Source organism: Anomaloglossus baeobatrachus, unplaced genomic scaffold (assembly GCF_048569485.1).
Source record: "Anomaloglossus baeobatrachus isolate aAnoBae1 unplaced genomic scaffold, aAnoBae1.hap1 Scaffold_65, whole genome shotgun sequence".
NCBI lineage: Eukaryota > Metazoa > Chordata > Amphibia > Anura > Aromobatidae > Anomaloglossus > Anomaloglossus baeobatrachus.
In genome coordinates, this window is record NW_027445019.1 from 630,329 (window position 1) to 644,795 (window position 14,467).

Sequence of the window (14,467 nt, forward strand, 5' to 3'; positions counted from 1 at the left end):
TAAGATAACAGATTTTCTTACCTTCTAGGAGTTGCAATCTCCAGGCCTCCTGCTTTTTGTGGTAGAGTAAAGGCGTGCCACAGCTTTCCTCGGTCCGGACGTATTTCGACGCCAACTGATATGGGTTTTAAATTTAGGTTGATGCCATTCACATGATACACATCTATCTCTTTGACACCCACACTCCAAATTAGTAATTAAAGGGCTTTATCGCATGCGATTTTATATATATAAGACATGACTGATGCAGAATTCTGATTTACTGAGGAAGTTCAAGAAATAATGTAAGAAACCACTGGCTGAGGGCCAGGGGTGCCTACTATAATCCTATTGGTTAAAGGGGTGGTTCACCCATTTTTTTTTTATTTTCTCTATGAGTTCTACTTACCATTATAGGCATTTTCTTCATTGGCTTCTATTTCCAGTTCTGGCCCTGAGCGGCGCTATCCTGCACGCTCAGTGCCTGTCACATGACCCTCTGGTGCTGCAGCAGTATCCTCTTACGTCCCGTCAATTCCGGGCTCACAAACTAGACCGGTACGTCAGAGGATGCTGGCGCCACTCAGATTGATTGACAGGGCTGTGGGCGGTAACTACCGCGCGTCACAGCCCAGCATCGAGGGGAGGATCTGGAGGACACCAGTGTGGAGTGGTGAAGACGGCTGAGCGTCCGGCAGATGGTGAGGCACGGGGGTGGAGTACAGGGGGGATTCTTCAGTTGAAATCCCCCCTTGTCACGTAAGTACTGATCTCACTCTCCACCCGCCCGCACTGCTGCGATGTCAGAACGGGCGGTTTAGAGAAGTGTGATCATGTGCTCCTCCCAGCAGCACTACAGGATGCAGCAAGACACTGACAAGCTGGTCCCATGCAGCACTGCAGGTGTCAGAGCAGAGCATGTCACCGCTCTGCTGTGTCACCTGTCCTGCTGCATGGGACCAACTGTCTCCACTCTGTCACCTGCACCACAAGTCACAGAGTGGAGCAAGTTGGTGACAGAGCACCTCTTCCCCCCCCCTCTCTTCTTTCCCCACTCTCTTCTCTCCCCCCCTCTTTCTCCACCCCCTCTCTCCTCTCACCCCACTCTCTTCTCCCACCCCACTCTCTTCTCCCACCCCTTTTTTCTCCCCCTCCGCTCTGCCCCCTCTTATCCCTCTCTCCTCTCCCTTTTCCATCTCTCTCTTTTCCCTCCCCCTCTTCCCCCTCCCCCTCTCTTTTCCCTCCCCCTCGCTCTCTTTTCCCTCCCCCCTTACTCTCTTTTCCCTCTCTTCTCCCCCTCCCCTGTCCCCCCCCCCTCTTTTCCCTAGCTCTCTCTCTTTCCCCTCGCTCTCTCTCTCTCTCTTCCTCTCGCTCTCTCCTGGCATGGTCAGCACAGAAATCTCTCGATCGTGGAGGGGTGAGAGGGAGTAATAAACATGGAGTCCCTACTGTGTCTGTGTATTTATTTCTAATAAACTATTTTTCTCTGTGTAATGTCTTTTTTTTTTTTTTTAACCCTTTATTGGAGATTCTTAATGACCAGGTCAAACTTGGCCTGCCATTAAGAATCTCGGGCTTTATACCAGCTAGTAAAACATAGCTGGTATTAACCCCTTAGTACCCAGCGTGCCACCTGCCACCAGGGCCACTGGAAGAGTTGGATACAGCGCCAGAAGATGCTGCTTCTATGAAAGCGCCATTTTCTGGGGTGGCTGTGGACTGCAATTCGCAGCGGGGGGCCCAGAAAGCTTGGGCCACCATGCGCTGCGGATTCCAATCCCCAGCTGCCTAGTTGTACCTGGCTGAACACAAAAAAATGAACACGTCTTTTTTTTTTTTTTTAAATTATTTCATTAAATTCATGAAATAATTTAAAAAAAAAAAAAAGGCTTCCCTATATTTTTGGTTCCCAGCCGGGTACAAATAGGCAGCTGGGGGTTTGGGGCAGCCCGTAGCTGCCTGCTGTACCTGGTTAGCGTACAAAAAATATGGCGAAGCCCATGTCATTTTTTTTAAAAGTTTTTAGGCAAAAACCTTTATATATATATATAAAAAAAAAAGGCTTCCCTGTATTTTTCATTGCCAGTGAAGGTAACACCAAGTAGCGGGGGTTAGCAGCCAGTAGCTGCTTGGGTTACCCTTAGCAATAGAAAATGCAGCGGGAGCCCACACTTTTTTTTTTTTTTTACCCCTAACCCTAGGGTTAGGGTTATGTGATTGTTTTTTTTATTTTTAATGAATTTTTAAAATAAAAAAAAAAAAATCGACATGGGCTTCGCCCATCGAGCACCAGAGCATTTTACTGCTCATTCATCCCTACTCCTAACCACATAGCCAGCAGAACAAGTAATCAGATGACTCCAGTGTTGGCCGATTACTTGTTCTGTGTCCCCCTGCATCTATCGCAGCGTGTACAGGCTGGGAGGTCACCTGAGTTCAGTCCAGCACTGGAGTCAGCTGATCTGAACTCCAGCTTGCACACGCTGCGATGAATGCACGGTGACACAAAACAAGTAAGGTCTAAGCTACACGGCGATAAAAACAATGGAGTGCGATAAAACATCGCATTCTACTCAGACCAAAATTAGCCTGTGTGTCAGCGCACATGAGCAATTATTTTCTCAGCCCTAATTGGACCAAGAAAACAATCGCAGCATGCTGCAATTGTAATGCAAGACTCTTTCTCTTTTACCCATTGAAGTGTATGGGGTGAGAGAAAAATCGCACTGCACTTGCGGTACATCGGTGTACCGCAAGTGCAGAGCGAGAATCGCAATAGCCGACTACGGAGGAGAGAGGGAGAGAAATCCCTCCCACCCCTCCTCAGTGCCGGACCGCCCCCCCCGCAGCTGAGGTCTGCTCGCACAGTCGGACCTCAGTCGCAGGGACACACGCATGACACTCTGCTCTGCTGTACTGAGCGTGAGCAGAGTGTAATGCGAGGGGATCGCAGTAATCCCCGTGTGGCCCCAGCCTAATCAGCCGACACTTGAGTCATCTGATCTGAACTCCTGTACACACAGCCCGCACACGGTCACATGTGATCGGCAGCAGGCAGTGACTGCTGTTAAAGCTACATTCACATGACCGTTCCGTTTTTGCGGGCCTCAAAAAATGGTCCTTTTTTTCACGGATGCATCCATGTGCCTTCCGTTTTTTTTGCGGACCGCAAAAAACGGAAGCAGCAAGAAAGACCTTTCCAAAGATCTTTTTACACCTAGGCCTGCGACTGGAACACGGGGGCATCCGCTACGTCTTGAGGAAAGAAGGTTTAATCATAATCACAGACGAGGATTCTTTACTGTACGAGCAGTGAGACTATGGAACTCTCTGCCGCATGATGTTGTAATGAGTGATTCACTACTAACATTTAAGCAGAGCCTGGACGCCTTTCCTGAAAAATGTAATATTACCAGTTATGTATATTAGATTTTATGACAGGGTGTTGATCCAGGGAACTAGTCTGATTGCCGGATGTGGAGTCAGGAAGGAAATTTTTTTCCCCATTGGAACTTGTTTGTCACATTGGGGTTTGTTTTTTTTTTTTGCCTTCCTCTGGATCAACATGTTAGGCTACGGGTTGAACTAGATGGACTTAGAGTCTCCCTTCAACCTTAAAAACTATGATACTATGAAGAAAGATAAATAGATGACTAGATATAGAGATGGATAGATATAGAGACAGAGATAGAGGGATGAATGAATGAATGAATGAATGACTAGAGGGATGGATAGATATAGATAGATGAGAAAGACATATAATGTCCCACCTCCCTACATATTCTAAGCTGGCACCCTTTTGTGACTTTCATGTGGCACTAAAACGTGCTTAGCCTTGTATTTAGCCAAAAGATAAATAAATAAAAAAAAATGACATGTCCCCCTATCTTTTGTAGCCAGCTAGGGTAAAGCAAACGGCTGCAGCCTGCAAACCACAGCTGGCAGCTTCACCTTGGTTGGTAATCCAAAACAGAGGGCACTCCACGCTGTTATTTTAAATTAAATAAATAATTTAAAACAAAAAACATGGGGTCCCCCTCAAATTGGATCACCAGCCAAGGTAAAGCGGACAGCTGTGGTCTGGTATTCTCAGACTAGGGAGGTCCACCGTTATTGGACACTCCCCAGCCTAAAAATAGCAGGATGCAGCCGCCCCAGAAGTGGCGCATCCATTAGATGTGCCAATCCTGCTGCTTCGCCCCAGCTCATCCAGTTGCCCTGGTGCGGTGGCAAACGGGGTAATATATGGGGTTGATACCAGATGTGTAATGTCACCTGGCATCAAGCCCTGGGGTTAGTGATGTCAGGCGTGTATCAGATACCCGACATCACAAACCCAGTCAGTAATAAAAAAAAAAAGTAGACAACAAACATTTTTATTTGAAAAAACACTCCCCAACACATTCCCTCTTTCACCAATTTATTAGAAAGAAAAACAAATCCAGGTCTGGTGTAATCCAAGGGGGTCCACGACGATCCATACAGTAGTCAATGTCCCAGTCAATGAAGAACAGAATGTTCCCTATTGGCTGGGAGAGCCGTGCAGTGACCTGAGCTAACATCAATAGGTCAGCCCAGGCCACTGCAGGGCACGACGACTGCTGCTGTCAGGAGGTTAGCGAGGTACATTACCTGCGATGATCGCTGAACTCCTTGACAGCAGCGCTGTCACTGAGTTCAATGACCGCCGCCTTCACAAACCAAGTATCGCAAGCGGCCCGTGACGTCACCACTAGTAACAGTCTCGGGTTGACAGCGAGCGGTGATGTGACAAGCGGTGGGCATAGAAGGCAGTGATGACCGCTGATGTCAGGAGTGCAGGACTTCATCACCGCAGGTAATGAACTTACTAACCTCCTGACGGTAGCGCTTGTCATCCCCGCGGCTGCTGACACTGCAGTGCGGGCAGCTACTGACACTGCTGTGCGGGCAGCCACGGGGCTGGAGCGGGACACAGACTGCACGGGCACCCGACGGAAGTCACACGGATGTGCTTCCATGTTGCTTCTGTTATTACGGAACAGAATGGGACATGTTCCATAATAATGGAGCGGACATACGGCATCCGATGTGGTTTTTTTTGCAGGATCAGATGCACATGGAAGTGCTACTGTGTGCCATCCGATCCAACACAAAAGACATTGAAAAGATGGTCCTGTCCGTGGGTCCGCAAAAAAAACAGGAACTGACCAAGACAAACGGAACGGTCATGTGAATGAGCCCACCTGCATCCATTGCAGCGTGTGCGGGCTGTGAGATCAGAAGTCAGCTGACTCCAGTTCCGGCCGATAAATTCTCTGTCCCGCTGCAGAAGGATCCGGTAAAATAACGGTTGGATGCGCTGCACATTTAATCCACAGGATCCAGTCATATGCGGTTTGCGGTTGTTTGCCTACAGGCAAAAAAACGCTGATGTGAAAGTAGCCTGCAAAATGCATGCCACACGAATGATACGGATGACAAGGCAAGAGGGAAAAAAAGCACTCTCATGACCCCTTCATTTTTTTTTTCCCCAATTATTTTTTTCACATGTTGCGCCGGCTAATAATCATAATTTCTGTAACACACACACACACAGACTATGAACTATATGAGAACAAGCAGAAGATAGCCGCTTTCTTCCCCTGGCTGTGCAGAGCTGCTGCTGTCTCTGTGTGATTGTTGTCAGTGCATCCACAGGGAAGAGGCAGTGAGGAGACTTTGGGTGGAGAGCTGAGTGGGTGTGTTAGACACAGTGGGTGTGTTAGATAAGTTAGATACAGCCCTAGAGCCTAGAGCCACAAAGAATTATGGGAGTTGTAGGAACTGAACCCAGGAAGTCAGAAAAGAGATTAACCCCATCAGAGCTGGAGCCAGCAATGAGGATGTGCTGCTAGTGCACAATAAAAGGTAATATAGCTGAAAAAACATAATAAATGTGTGGAGAGGCACATACTAGCAAGATTTATCAGAAAAAAGAAAACCGTTTTGGTAACTGGACAACTTCTTTAAGTAGCAAAAAAAAGCTTACATTGAGTAATATTATATATATGCATTTCATCATGTTATATTAAGCATTTATTAATAAAAGTAAGTCTCATGATCAAGAAAAAAGTCCCTTTGTCTGAAACGAACCAGACAATGGGTGTGTTAGATAAAATCAAGCGCCATTTTAAATTAGTCCTGCATTTTTGGTTATATTCAATATGTATTAAATGCCATCCATAACAATTTATGCACTAGTCTGGCTCGAAAATCTGACCAGTATAATGTACCTGCTACACATTTTTTAACACTTAAGCCATTAATCCATATGGAAAATCTGCCTTGTGTACTGTACCGGCACACTGGCTGCAGTGGTTCCATGAGCTCTTCGTGGGGCATAGGAACAGCACAAACACATATAATGCGCTCATCTAAACGAGCCCTTAGGAACCTAATCATAGAGCCCATATTAAGAAAAAAAGGCGTGCACACTAAAGCGGATGAGGTGCTAGTGGTTGGGTATAACCCACCGATATGTATAAACGTTACACTACACACTCAAGGCAACGTAAATAAAGTTGATTTATTTCAAAAAAGACAAGCAAAGCAAGTGAACTTATGAAGACAGATTTAAATTTCTCTGACGTTTCGTCCCACGGCCTTGTTCACAAAGTTTACTAAAAAAAAGATAAAGTAACAGATTGTTACAAAGTTTGTTTTCACAAAATTTTCTCACAATGAAAGGAACAAAATTGGTGAACAAAGAAGTAGGGAATGGGAAAAAAAGGGGGAGACGATTCAAACAGTGGATACATCATGTCGTGGGTTGACTGAAGAATTATTAATAGAAGTCACCAAAATGTAGCAAGTTTTAGTACAAAACATATAGATACCAGGAACTAGAAGGGAGAGGAGAGTGGAATAAGGGGGGTAAAGATCTGGTTGCAGCATGCCATATAGACAATCTTATCTATAACTCTGTAAAAAAAAAAAAAAAAGGTTTCATGGTTAACTATATAAACAATTAATTTGATAAAGAACACTACCTGTCAAATGTGGCTCAGTGTCCTAAAAGTAGAATGGCTATGGAGATTGTGAAAAAAAGCATATGTTAAAAAAACATATGTGCATATGGATAATGGTGCTTTGGGCATATAAGCTGTGGCACAAAATGAATGAAACCGTGAGCTCAGTGATTAGAGATTGAAGCGTGCGGACTAAAGTGTCTTACCTGAGCCTGTGTGTGTGTGTGTGTGTGTGTGTGGGCGCACATTTGCTACATTTTGGTGACTTATATTAATAATTCTTTAGTCAACCCACGACATGATGTATCCACTGTTTGAATCGTCTCCCCCTTTTTTTTTTCCCATTCCCTACTTCTTTGTTCCCCAATTTTGTTACTTTTCATTGTGAGAAAATTTTGTGAAAACAAACTTTGTAACAATCTGTATTATGTTTTGTACTTTATCTTTTTTTTTTTTTAGTAAACTCTGTGAACAAGGCCGTGGGACGAAACTTCCTTTGCTTGGCTTTTTTTAAATAAATCAACTTTATTTACATTACCTTGAGTGTGCAGTGTAACTTTTAATCATAGAGCCCGTCAGGAGTATTGAAACTCAGATTCTTCTAACCCCTGCACTATGACAATGACCCTAGACATACCAGTAAACCCACTAATCAATGGCTGGGGAAAGATGAAATGAAAGACCTTTGCTAGCCTAGGTCAAAGCTTTATTCTAAATCCCATAGAGATGCATTGGCTCGATGTAAGATTTCCTGCGCATGATATCGATGGGAAACAAGGAAACAAAATACCCCATAAATCAGCAGAGAGGACAAATCTGCACTTATTTATGAATATTTTAGGCAACATCTTAAATTAGTATTTGGAAGCCAACAGTAGAAAAAACAAGAGTGACGTATAATAAAACAGTTGCACGTCCTTCATGTTTTGGACTTGCTCCTAGCTTGGGCAGCTTACATACACTAATGCCCGATACTGAATATATTGCTAATTTCAGGGGGGTTTTTTGCTCAATTCCATCACTTTTATCTTTATACACCATTTGAATGAAGATCAAAACTGATACCTGAATAGTTACACATGTTTATTCCACAATTATTCTCTCCAAAGGATCCCTGTCACAGATGAAACCAGGAAAATGAAATTTAGGAGCTTGGCAGCTTCAGTTTATGCAATAAAAAAAGTTCAATCTCTACAAATAACATTGTTGACTTGTAAAAAAAGATAATATTTTTGCTTTAATTTCTTTATAAAACATTTTCCATATTAAACATCAAAACGGCTTCCCCTGTGTGTGACTTCTCTGATGAGTATGGAGTTTGTCTTTGGTAATAAAGCATTTTCCACATTCGGAGCATGAATACGGCTTCTCTACTGTGTAACTTCTCGGATGTTTAACCTGAAATGATTGGTGTAAAGAAACATTTTCCACACTCTGATCATGAACTTTCTTATGTCTGAGAAGACTTGATTCATATATAAAACATATCCCACATTCGCTACATGTAAATGGCTTCTCGCCAGTGTGATCTCTTTGATGATCACTTAGCAGAACTTCAGTATTAAACTGTTTTCCACATTCTGAACATGAATATATCTTTTCTTCTGTGTGTGTTTTCACATGAGAAAGAAAATTTGCTTTAGTCAAAAAACATTTTCCACATTCAGAACATGAATATGTATTTCCTGTGTGAATTCTCTCATGTGCAGTCAGACTTGATTTATATTTAAAAACTTCATGACATTTTGAACATGAATACGGCTTCTCTCCTGTGTGAATTTTCTCATGTGTAACGAGATGACATTTTAGAATAAAACATTTCCCGCATTCTGAACATGAATACGGCTTTTCTCCTGTGTGAATTCTCTTATGTGTAAGAAGACGAGATTTTACAGAAAAACATTTCCCACATTCTGAACATAAATACGGCTTCTCTTGTGTATGAATTTGCTCATGTCGCACAAGACGACATTTTACAGAAAAACATTTCCCACATTCTGAACATGAATACGGCTTCTCCCCTGTATGAATTCGCTCATGTCTCACAAGACGACATTTTGCAATAAAACATTTCCCACATTCTGAACATGAATACGGCTTCTCTCCTGTGTGATGTCTTTTATGCTGAATAAGATTTTTTTTTTCTCTAAAACATTTCCCACATTCTGAACATGAATACGGCTTTTCTACTGAATGAACGTTCTCATGTTTAATAAGGCTTGATTTATCTGTAAAACCTTTCTGACATACTGAACATGAATACGGCTTCTCTTGTATATGAATTCGCTCATGTCGCACAAGACGACATTTTACAGAAAAACATTTCCCACATTCTGAACATGAATATGGCTTCTCTCCTGTATGAATTCGTGCATGTCGCAGAAGACGACATTTTTCAAAAAAACGTTTCCCACATTCTGAACATGAATACAGCTTCTCTCCTGTGTGATGTATTTTATGCTGAATAAGATTTTTTTTTTCTTTAAAACATTTCCCACATTTTGAACATGAATACGGCTTCTCTCCTGTGTGATGTATTTTATGCTGAATAAGATTAGAGTTTTCTTTAAAACATTTCCCACATTCGGAACATGAATACGGCTTTTCTACTCTGTGAACAGTCTCATGTTTAATAAGCCTTGATTTATGTGCAAAACTTTTATGACATAATGAACATGAATGCAGTTTCTCTATTGGGTGAATTCTCTGATGTCTAACAAGACATGCTTTTATAGTAAAACCTTTTCCACATTCTGAACATGAATACGGCTTCTCCCCTGTGTGAATTCTTAGATGTCTAACAAGATGTGATTTTACTTTAAAACATTTCCCACATTGTGAACATGAGTACGGCTTCTCTCTTGTGTGATTTCTCTTGCATTTAACAGGTTCTTCTTGATGTACATTAATGGTAGTGAGGTTTTCTCCTGAGGACTGACACAGGTTATCTTCATCTTTTACATTACATTCTAGCGATAACATCACATTTCCTCCAGAATTATCACTTGCATTTTCTGTTGAAGATAAAAATAGATTTATTTTTTTTTAAATCACAAATTTACAAAAATCAAGATACCCACAAAATGAAAGAGTAACGGTATTTAAACTCAAAAGTAAATGTCACACAGAGAAGCATGTAAGTAACGTATACTATTACATTTTTTTTTAAATTTTATCATTTAAAATCTCATGGTTGATTCAATAGAACATCACTACAAATATAAAAATATATAGTAAATAAATTAATCATACAAAAATATCAAAGGATACCAACAAAATAAAAAAACTTGCTGACATAAAAAGCACATCATATATTACTGCCCGTGATCAATCAGCGCTAGCCAGGCCTGCAAAAATGTCAGTAAATCAGAGCTAGTGCTTCAGCTCCCCCTGTAATCACTAGAATTAAAATTACCTGTAGGGAAAACTTAAAAGGGATTATCTCAGGCAAAATAAGTGTACTTACTGGCGCCTCCTGATGAAGATGAAACATGGAAACGTGCATAGAGGCTGCAGAGACATCACCTCACATTACATTTAGCCAGTAAGTACACTTACAGGCAGCGCTGTGGAGTCGGTAAGCCAAACCTGCGACTCTGACTCCTCAACTTCCCTTGCACCGACTCCGACTCCACGACTCCGACTCCCACATATATTGCTTATATTTAAGTGAAAAATGTATTGTAGCACAATGTCAAAATCAGAGACATTGAATCATTTTTATGATACAATAATCAAGATATTTAGATAAAATATAATTTATTGGAATACAACTTTGGAATACAACTTTAGAACACAAAAAATGTAATAAATTGGAAATATGTAATACACTATGCAATATAGATTATATACAGTGTGTGTGTATATATATATATTTATTAGTGTATATATAACTCCTCATCTGATGAGGTTTCATGCAAATATTTGTCAAAGTTAAACTCCTCATCTGATGAGGATGAAGATATGGCAGCAGTAGCACTGTCAGGACCCAAGTCCTCTTGCGCCGGGCAGTCCTGTAGGCCGCTCATCCTAACTGCTATTGTCAAGGGAGAAATTTAGGTAAGACAATCTAGAGGACGGGGCCAAATTAGCTATCTGTACAGATATTAATGAATCAGACAATGATCACAACGAGACGTGTTCACTGTTTGAGCCAGTATAGGTGACTGACCCGTGTAATGAATAGATCAGATAGAAATATTACATTTCAACCTTCTGTCATGTACAAAGTATCAAAATCTGTCTTTTCTCATACATTGAAGCCATAGAGGGAGGTTTGGGGAGTTTTTTAGGGACATAGAGACATACATTTCATCCCAGAGATAACACCACATTCCTTCTTTGTGTGAAACTACTGATAAAGGTCCAGTCACACTAAGCAACTTACCAGCGATCCCAACAACGATAGGGATCGCTGGTAAGTTGCTAGGAGGTTGCTGGTGAGATGTCACACTGCGACGCTCCAGCGATCCCACCAGCAACCTGACCTGGCAGGGATCGCTGGAGCGTGGCTACACGAGTTGCTGGTGAGCTCATCAGTGACCAGCCCCCAGCGCCGCGTGGAAGATGCTGCGCTTGGTAACTAAGGTAAATATCGGGTAACCAACCCGATATTTACCTTGGTTACCAGTGCACGCAGCTACACGTGCAGAGAGCAGGGAGCAGCGCACACTGAGCGCTGGCTCCCTGCTCTCCTAGTTACAGCACACATCGGGTTAATTACCCGATGTGTGCTGCAGCTAAATGTGCACAGAGCAGGGAGCAGCGCACAATGCTTAGCGCTGGCTCCCTGCTCTCCTAGCTACAGCACACATCGGGTTAATTAACCCGATGTGTCCTGCAGCTACATGTGCACAGAGCAGGAGCCGGCACTGACAGTGAGAGCGGCGGAGGCTGGTAACAAAGGTAAATATCGGGTAACCAAGGACAGGGCTTCTTGGTTACCCGATGTTTACATTGGTTACCAGCCTCCGCAGAAGCCGGCTCCTGCTGCCTGCACATTTAGTTGTTGCTGTCTCGCTGTCACACACAGCGATCTGTGCTTCACAGCGGGAGAGCAACAACTAAAAAATGGCCCAGGACATTCAGCAACAACCAACGACCTCACAGCAGGGGCCAGGTTGTTGCTGGATGTCACAAACAGCAACATCGTTAGCAACGTCACAAAAGTTGTTCGTTAGCAGCGATGTTGCTAGCGATGTTGCTTAGTGTGACGGGGCCTTAAGACTTTGACTATAAAGACCTTCACTGTTCATTATTTGTACATTTGTTCACTTCCCTGATTAACCCCCTCTTCAACATACAACTTCATAGTTTCATAGTTTTTAAGGTTGAAGGGAGACTCTAAGGCGGGCTTTGCACGCTGCGACATCGGTAACAATGTGTTACCGATGCTGCAGCAATAGTCCCGCCCCCGTCGCACGTGCAATATCTAGTGAAAGCTGCCGTAGCGATTATTATCGCTACGGCAGTTTCACACGCTCATACCTGCCGTGCGACGTCCCTCTGGCCGGCGACCCGCCTCCTTCCTAAGGGGGCGGGTCGTGCGGCGTCACAGCAACGTCACACGGCAGGCGGCCAATTGAAGTGGAGGGGCGGAGATGAGCAGGATGTAAACATCCCGCCCACCTCCGTCCTTCTCATTGCAGCCGGCGGCAGGTAAGGTGAAGTTCCTCGCTCCTGCGGCTTCACACACAGCGATGTGTGCTGCCGCAGGAGCGAGGAACAACATCGCACCTGTCGCTGCACCGGCATTATGGAAATGTCGGAGGCTGCAGCGATGATACGATAACGACGCTTTTGCGCTCGTTCATCGTATCATCTAGGACTTACACACTACGACATCGCAAGTGACGCCGGATGTGCGTCACTTTCGATTTGACCCCACCGACATCGCACCTGCGATGTCGTAGTGTGCAAAGCCGCCCTAAGTCCATCTAGTTCAACCCGTAGCCTAACATGTTGATCCAGAGGAAGGCAAAAAAAACCCAATGTGTCAAACAAGCTCCAATGGGGAAAAAAATTCCTTCCTGACTCCACATACGGCAATCAGACTTGTTCCCTGGATCAACACCCTGTCATAAGATCTAATATACATAACTGGTAATATTAAATTTTTCAAGAAAGGCATCTAGGCTCTGCTTAAATGTTAGTAGTGAATCACTCATTACAACATCATGCGGCAGAGAGTTCCATAGTCTCACTGCTCGTACAGTAAAGAATCCTCGTCTGTGGTTATGATTAAACCTTCTTTCCTCAAGACGTAGCGGATGCTCCCGTGTTCCAGTCGCAGGCCTAGGTGTAAAGAGATCTTTGGAAAGGTCTCTGTACTGTCCCCTCATATATTTATACATTGTGATTAGATCCCCCCTAAGCCTTCGTTTTTCCAAACTAAATAACCCCAAGTTTAATAACCTGTCTTGGTATTGCAGCCCACCCATTCCTCTAATAATCTTGGTCGCTCTTCTATCTACCTGTAAGATTATGCTATTTATAACCTTCTATACTTTTGCTATCAAGAAAAGCCTCCATTCCTCTCTTAAATTCATTCAGTGAGTTGGCCATCACCACTTCCTCAGGAAGAGAGTTCCAGAGCCTCACTGCTCTTACCGTGAAGAACCCTCTTCTATGCTGATGTAGGAATTTTCTTTCCTCCAATCGAAGAGAATGCCCCCTTGTTCTTGTCATAGTCCTTGGTACAAACAGATCATGGGAGAGATCTCTATATGGCCCTTAGAATCATAATATGGCGTCTGTGCGATTGTCATATAGACACACAGATATTTATGCAATAACATCTATATTTTGATTATTTACATACACAGATAATCTTATTACATTTGAACAAACAAACAATCTATAGCCCAGGCTACCCTCACACTACCTCATTCAGAACTTCTTTTCCTTTAGTAAGCTGTTGATCATCAAGCAGTATACGATGACTTGGGTTCACATAAACAGCTGCCAGAAGAATTTTATTTTCCAATAGCTGTGTCTCTCTCCCTGTTTCATTGAAGCAGAAATGCCATCTGCTATTAAACCTCATCTTTGGGACAAGCAAAATAGCAAGTTCTTCCACTCCCTTATGAAAATGCCAGGAGTTAAATCCTCAGCTTGTAATTTTTTAGTCACGGTAAATGGGTGATTAAGCAATTCCTTCAATTCAGCCACCTGTGTCCATTGAAGTTCATTTAGGGTTACCTGAGGGTACCAAGGACACCATCTGCAAGGAGTTTGTATGTTCTCCCCGTGTTTGCGTGGGTTTCCTCCGGGTACTCCGGTTTCCTCCCACACTCCAAAAATCTACTAATTGGGAGCCTAGATTGTGAGCCCCAATGGGGACAGTTTTGCCAATGTATGTAGAGCGCTGTGGAATTAACAGCGCTATATAAATTAACAAATATTATTATTCACCATATCTATAAGAAACGGTTTTATTTCAAGCAATCGCTCAATCATTAAATAAGTCCTGCCCCACCAAGTGGCTTGATCGACAATTG

The 14,467-nt window shown here is 43.1% G+C and overlaps 1 protein-coding gene and 1 long non-coding RNA gene across 7 annotated transcripts in view; one reads left to right on the forward strand and one right to left on the reverse strand.

The window, feature by feature from the left end:
• Positions 1 to 14,467, reverse strand: part of LOC142286279 (uncharacterized) — a 214,190-nt gene that overhangs the window by 116,490 nt on the left and 83,233 nt on the right. The window contains exon 7 of the mRNA XM_075333338.1: positions 8,402 to 9,982. Coding sequence (XP_075189453.1) covers positions 8,402 to 9,982 — 1,581 coding nt within the window. The remainder of the gene's footprint in view (positions 1 to 8,401; positions 9,983 to 14,467) is intronic.
• The window catches only part of LOC142286280 (uncharacterized), a 37,231-nt gene that overhangs the window by 18,673 nt on the left and 4,091 nt on the right, over positions 1 to 14,467 (forward strand). For 4 of the 6 annotated variants that reach the window (XR_012747480.1, XR_012747485.1, XR_012747484.1 and 1 more), the window contains exon 4: positions 8,078 to 10,215. The exons of the other annotated variants lie outside the window; for them this stretch is intronic. This is a non-coding gene — a long non-coding RNA (uncharacterized LOC142286280). Of the gene's footprint in view, positions 1 to 8,077; positions 10,216 to 14,467 lie in introns of those variants that run through there. 6 annotated transcript variants of the gene reach the window in all.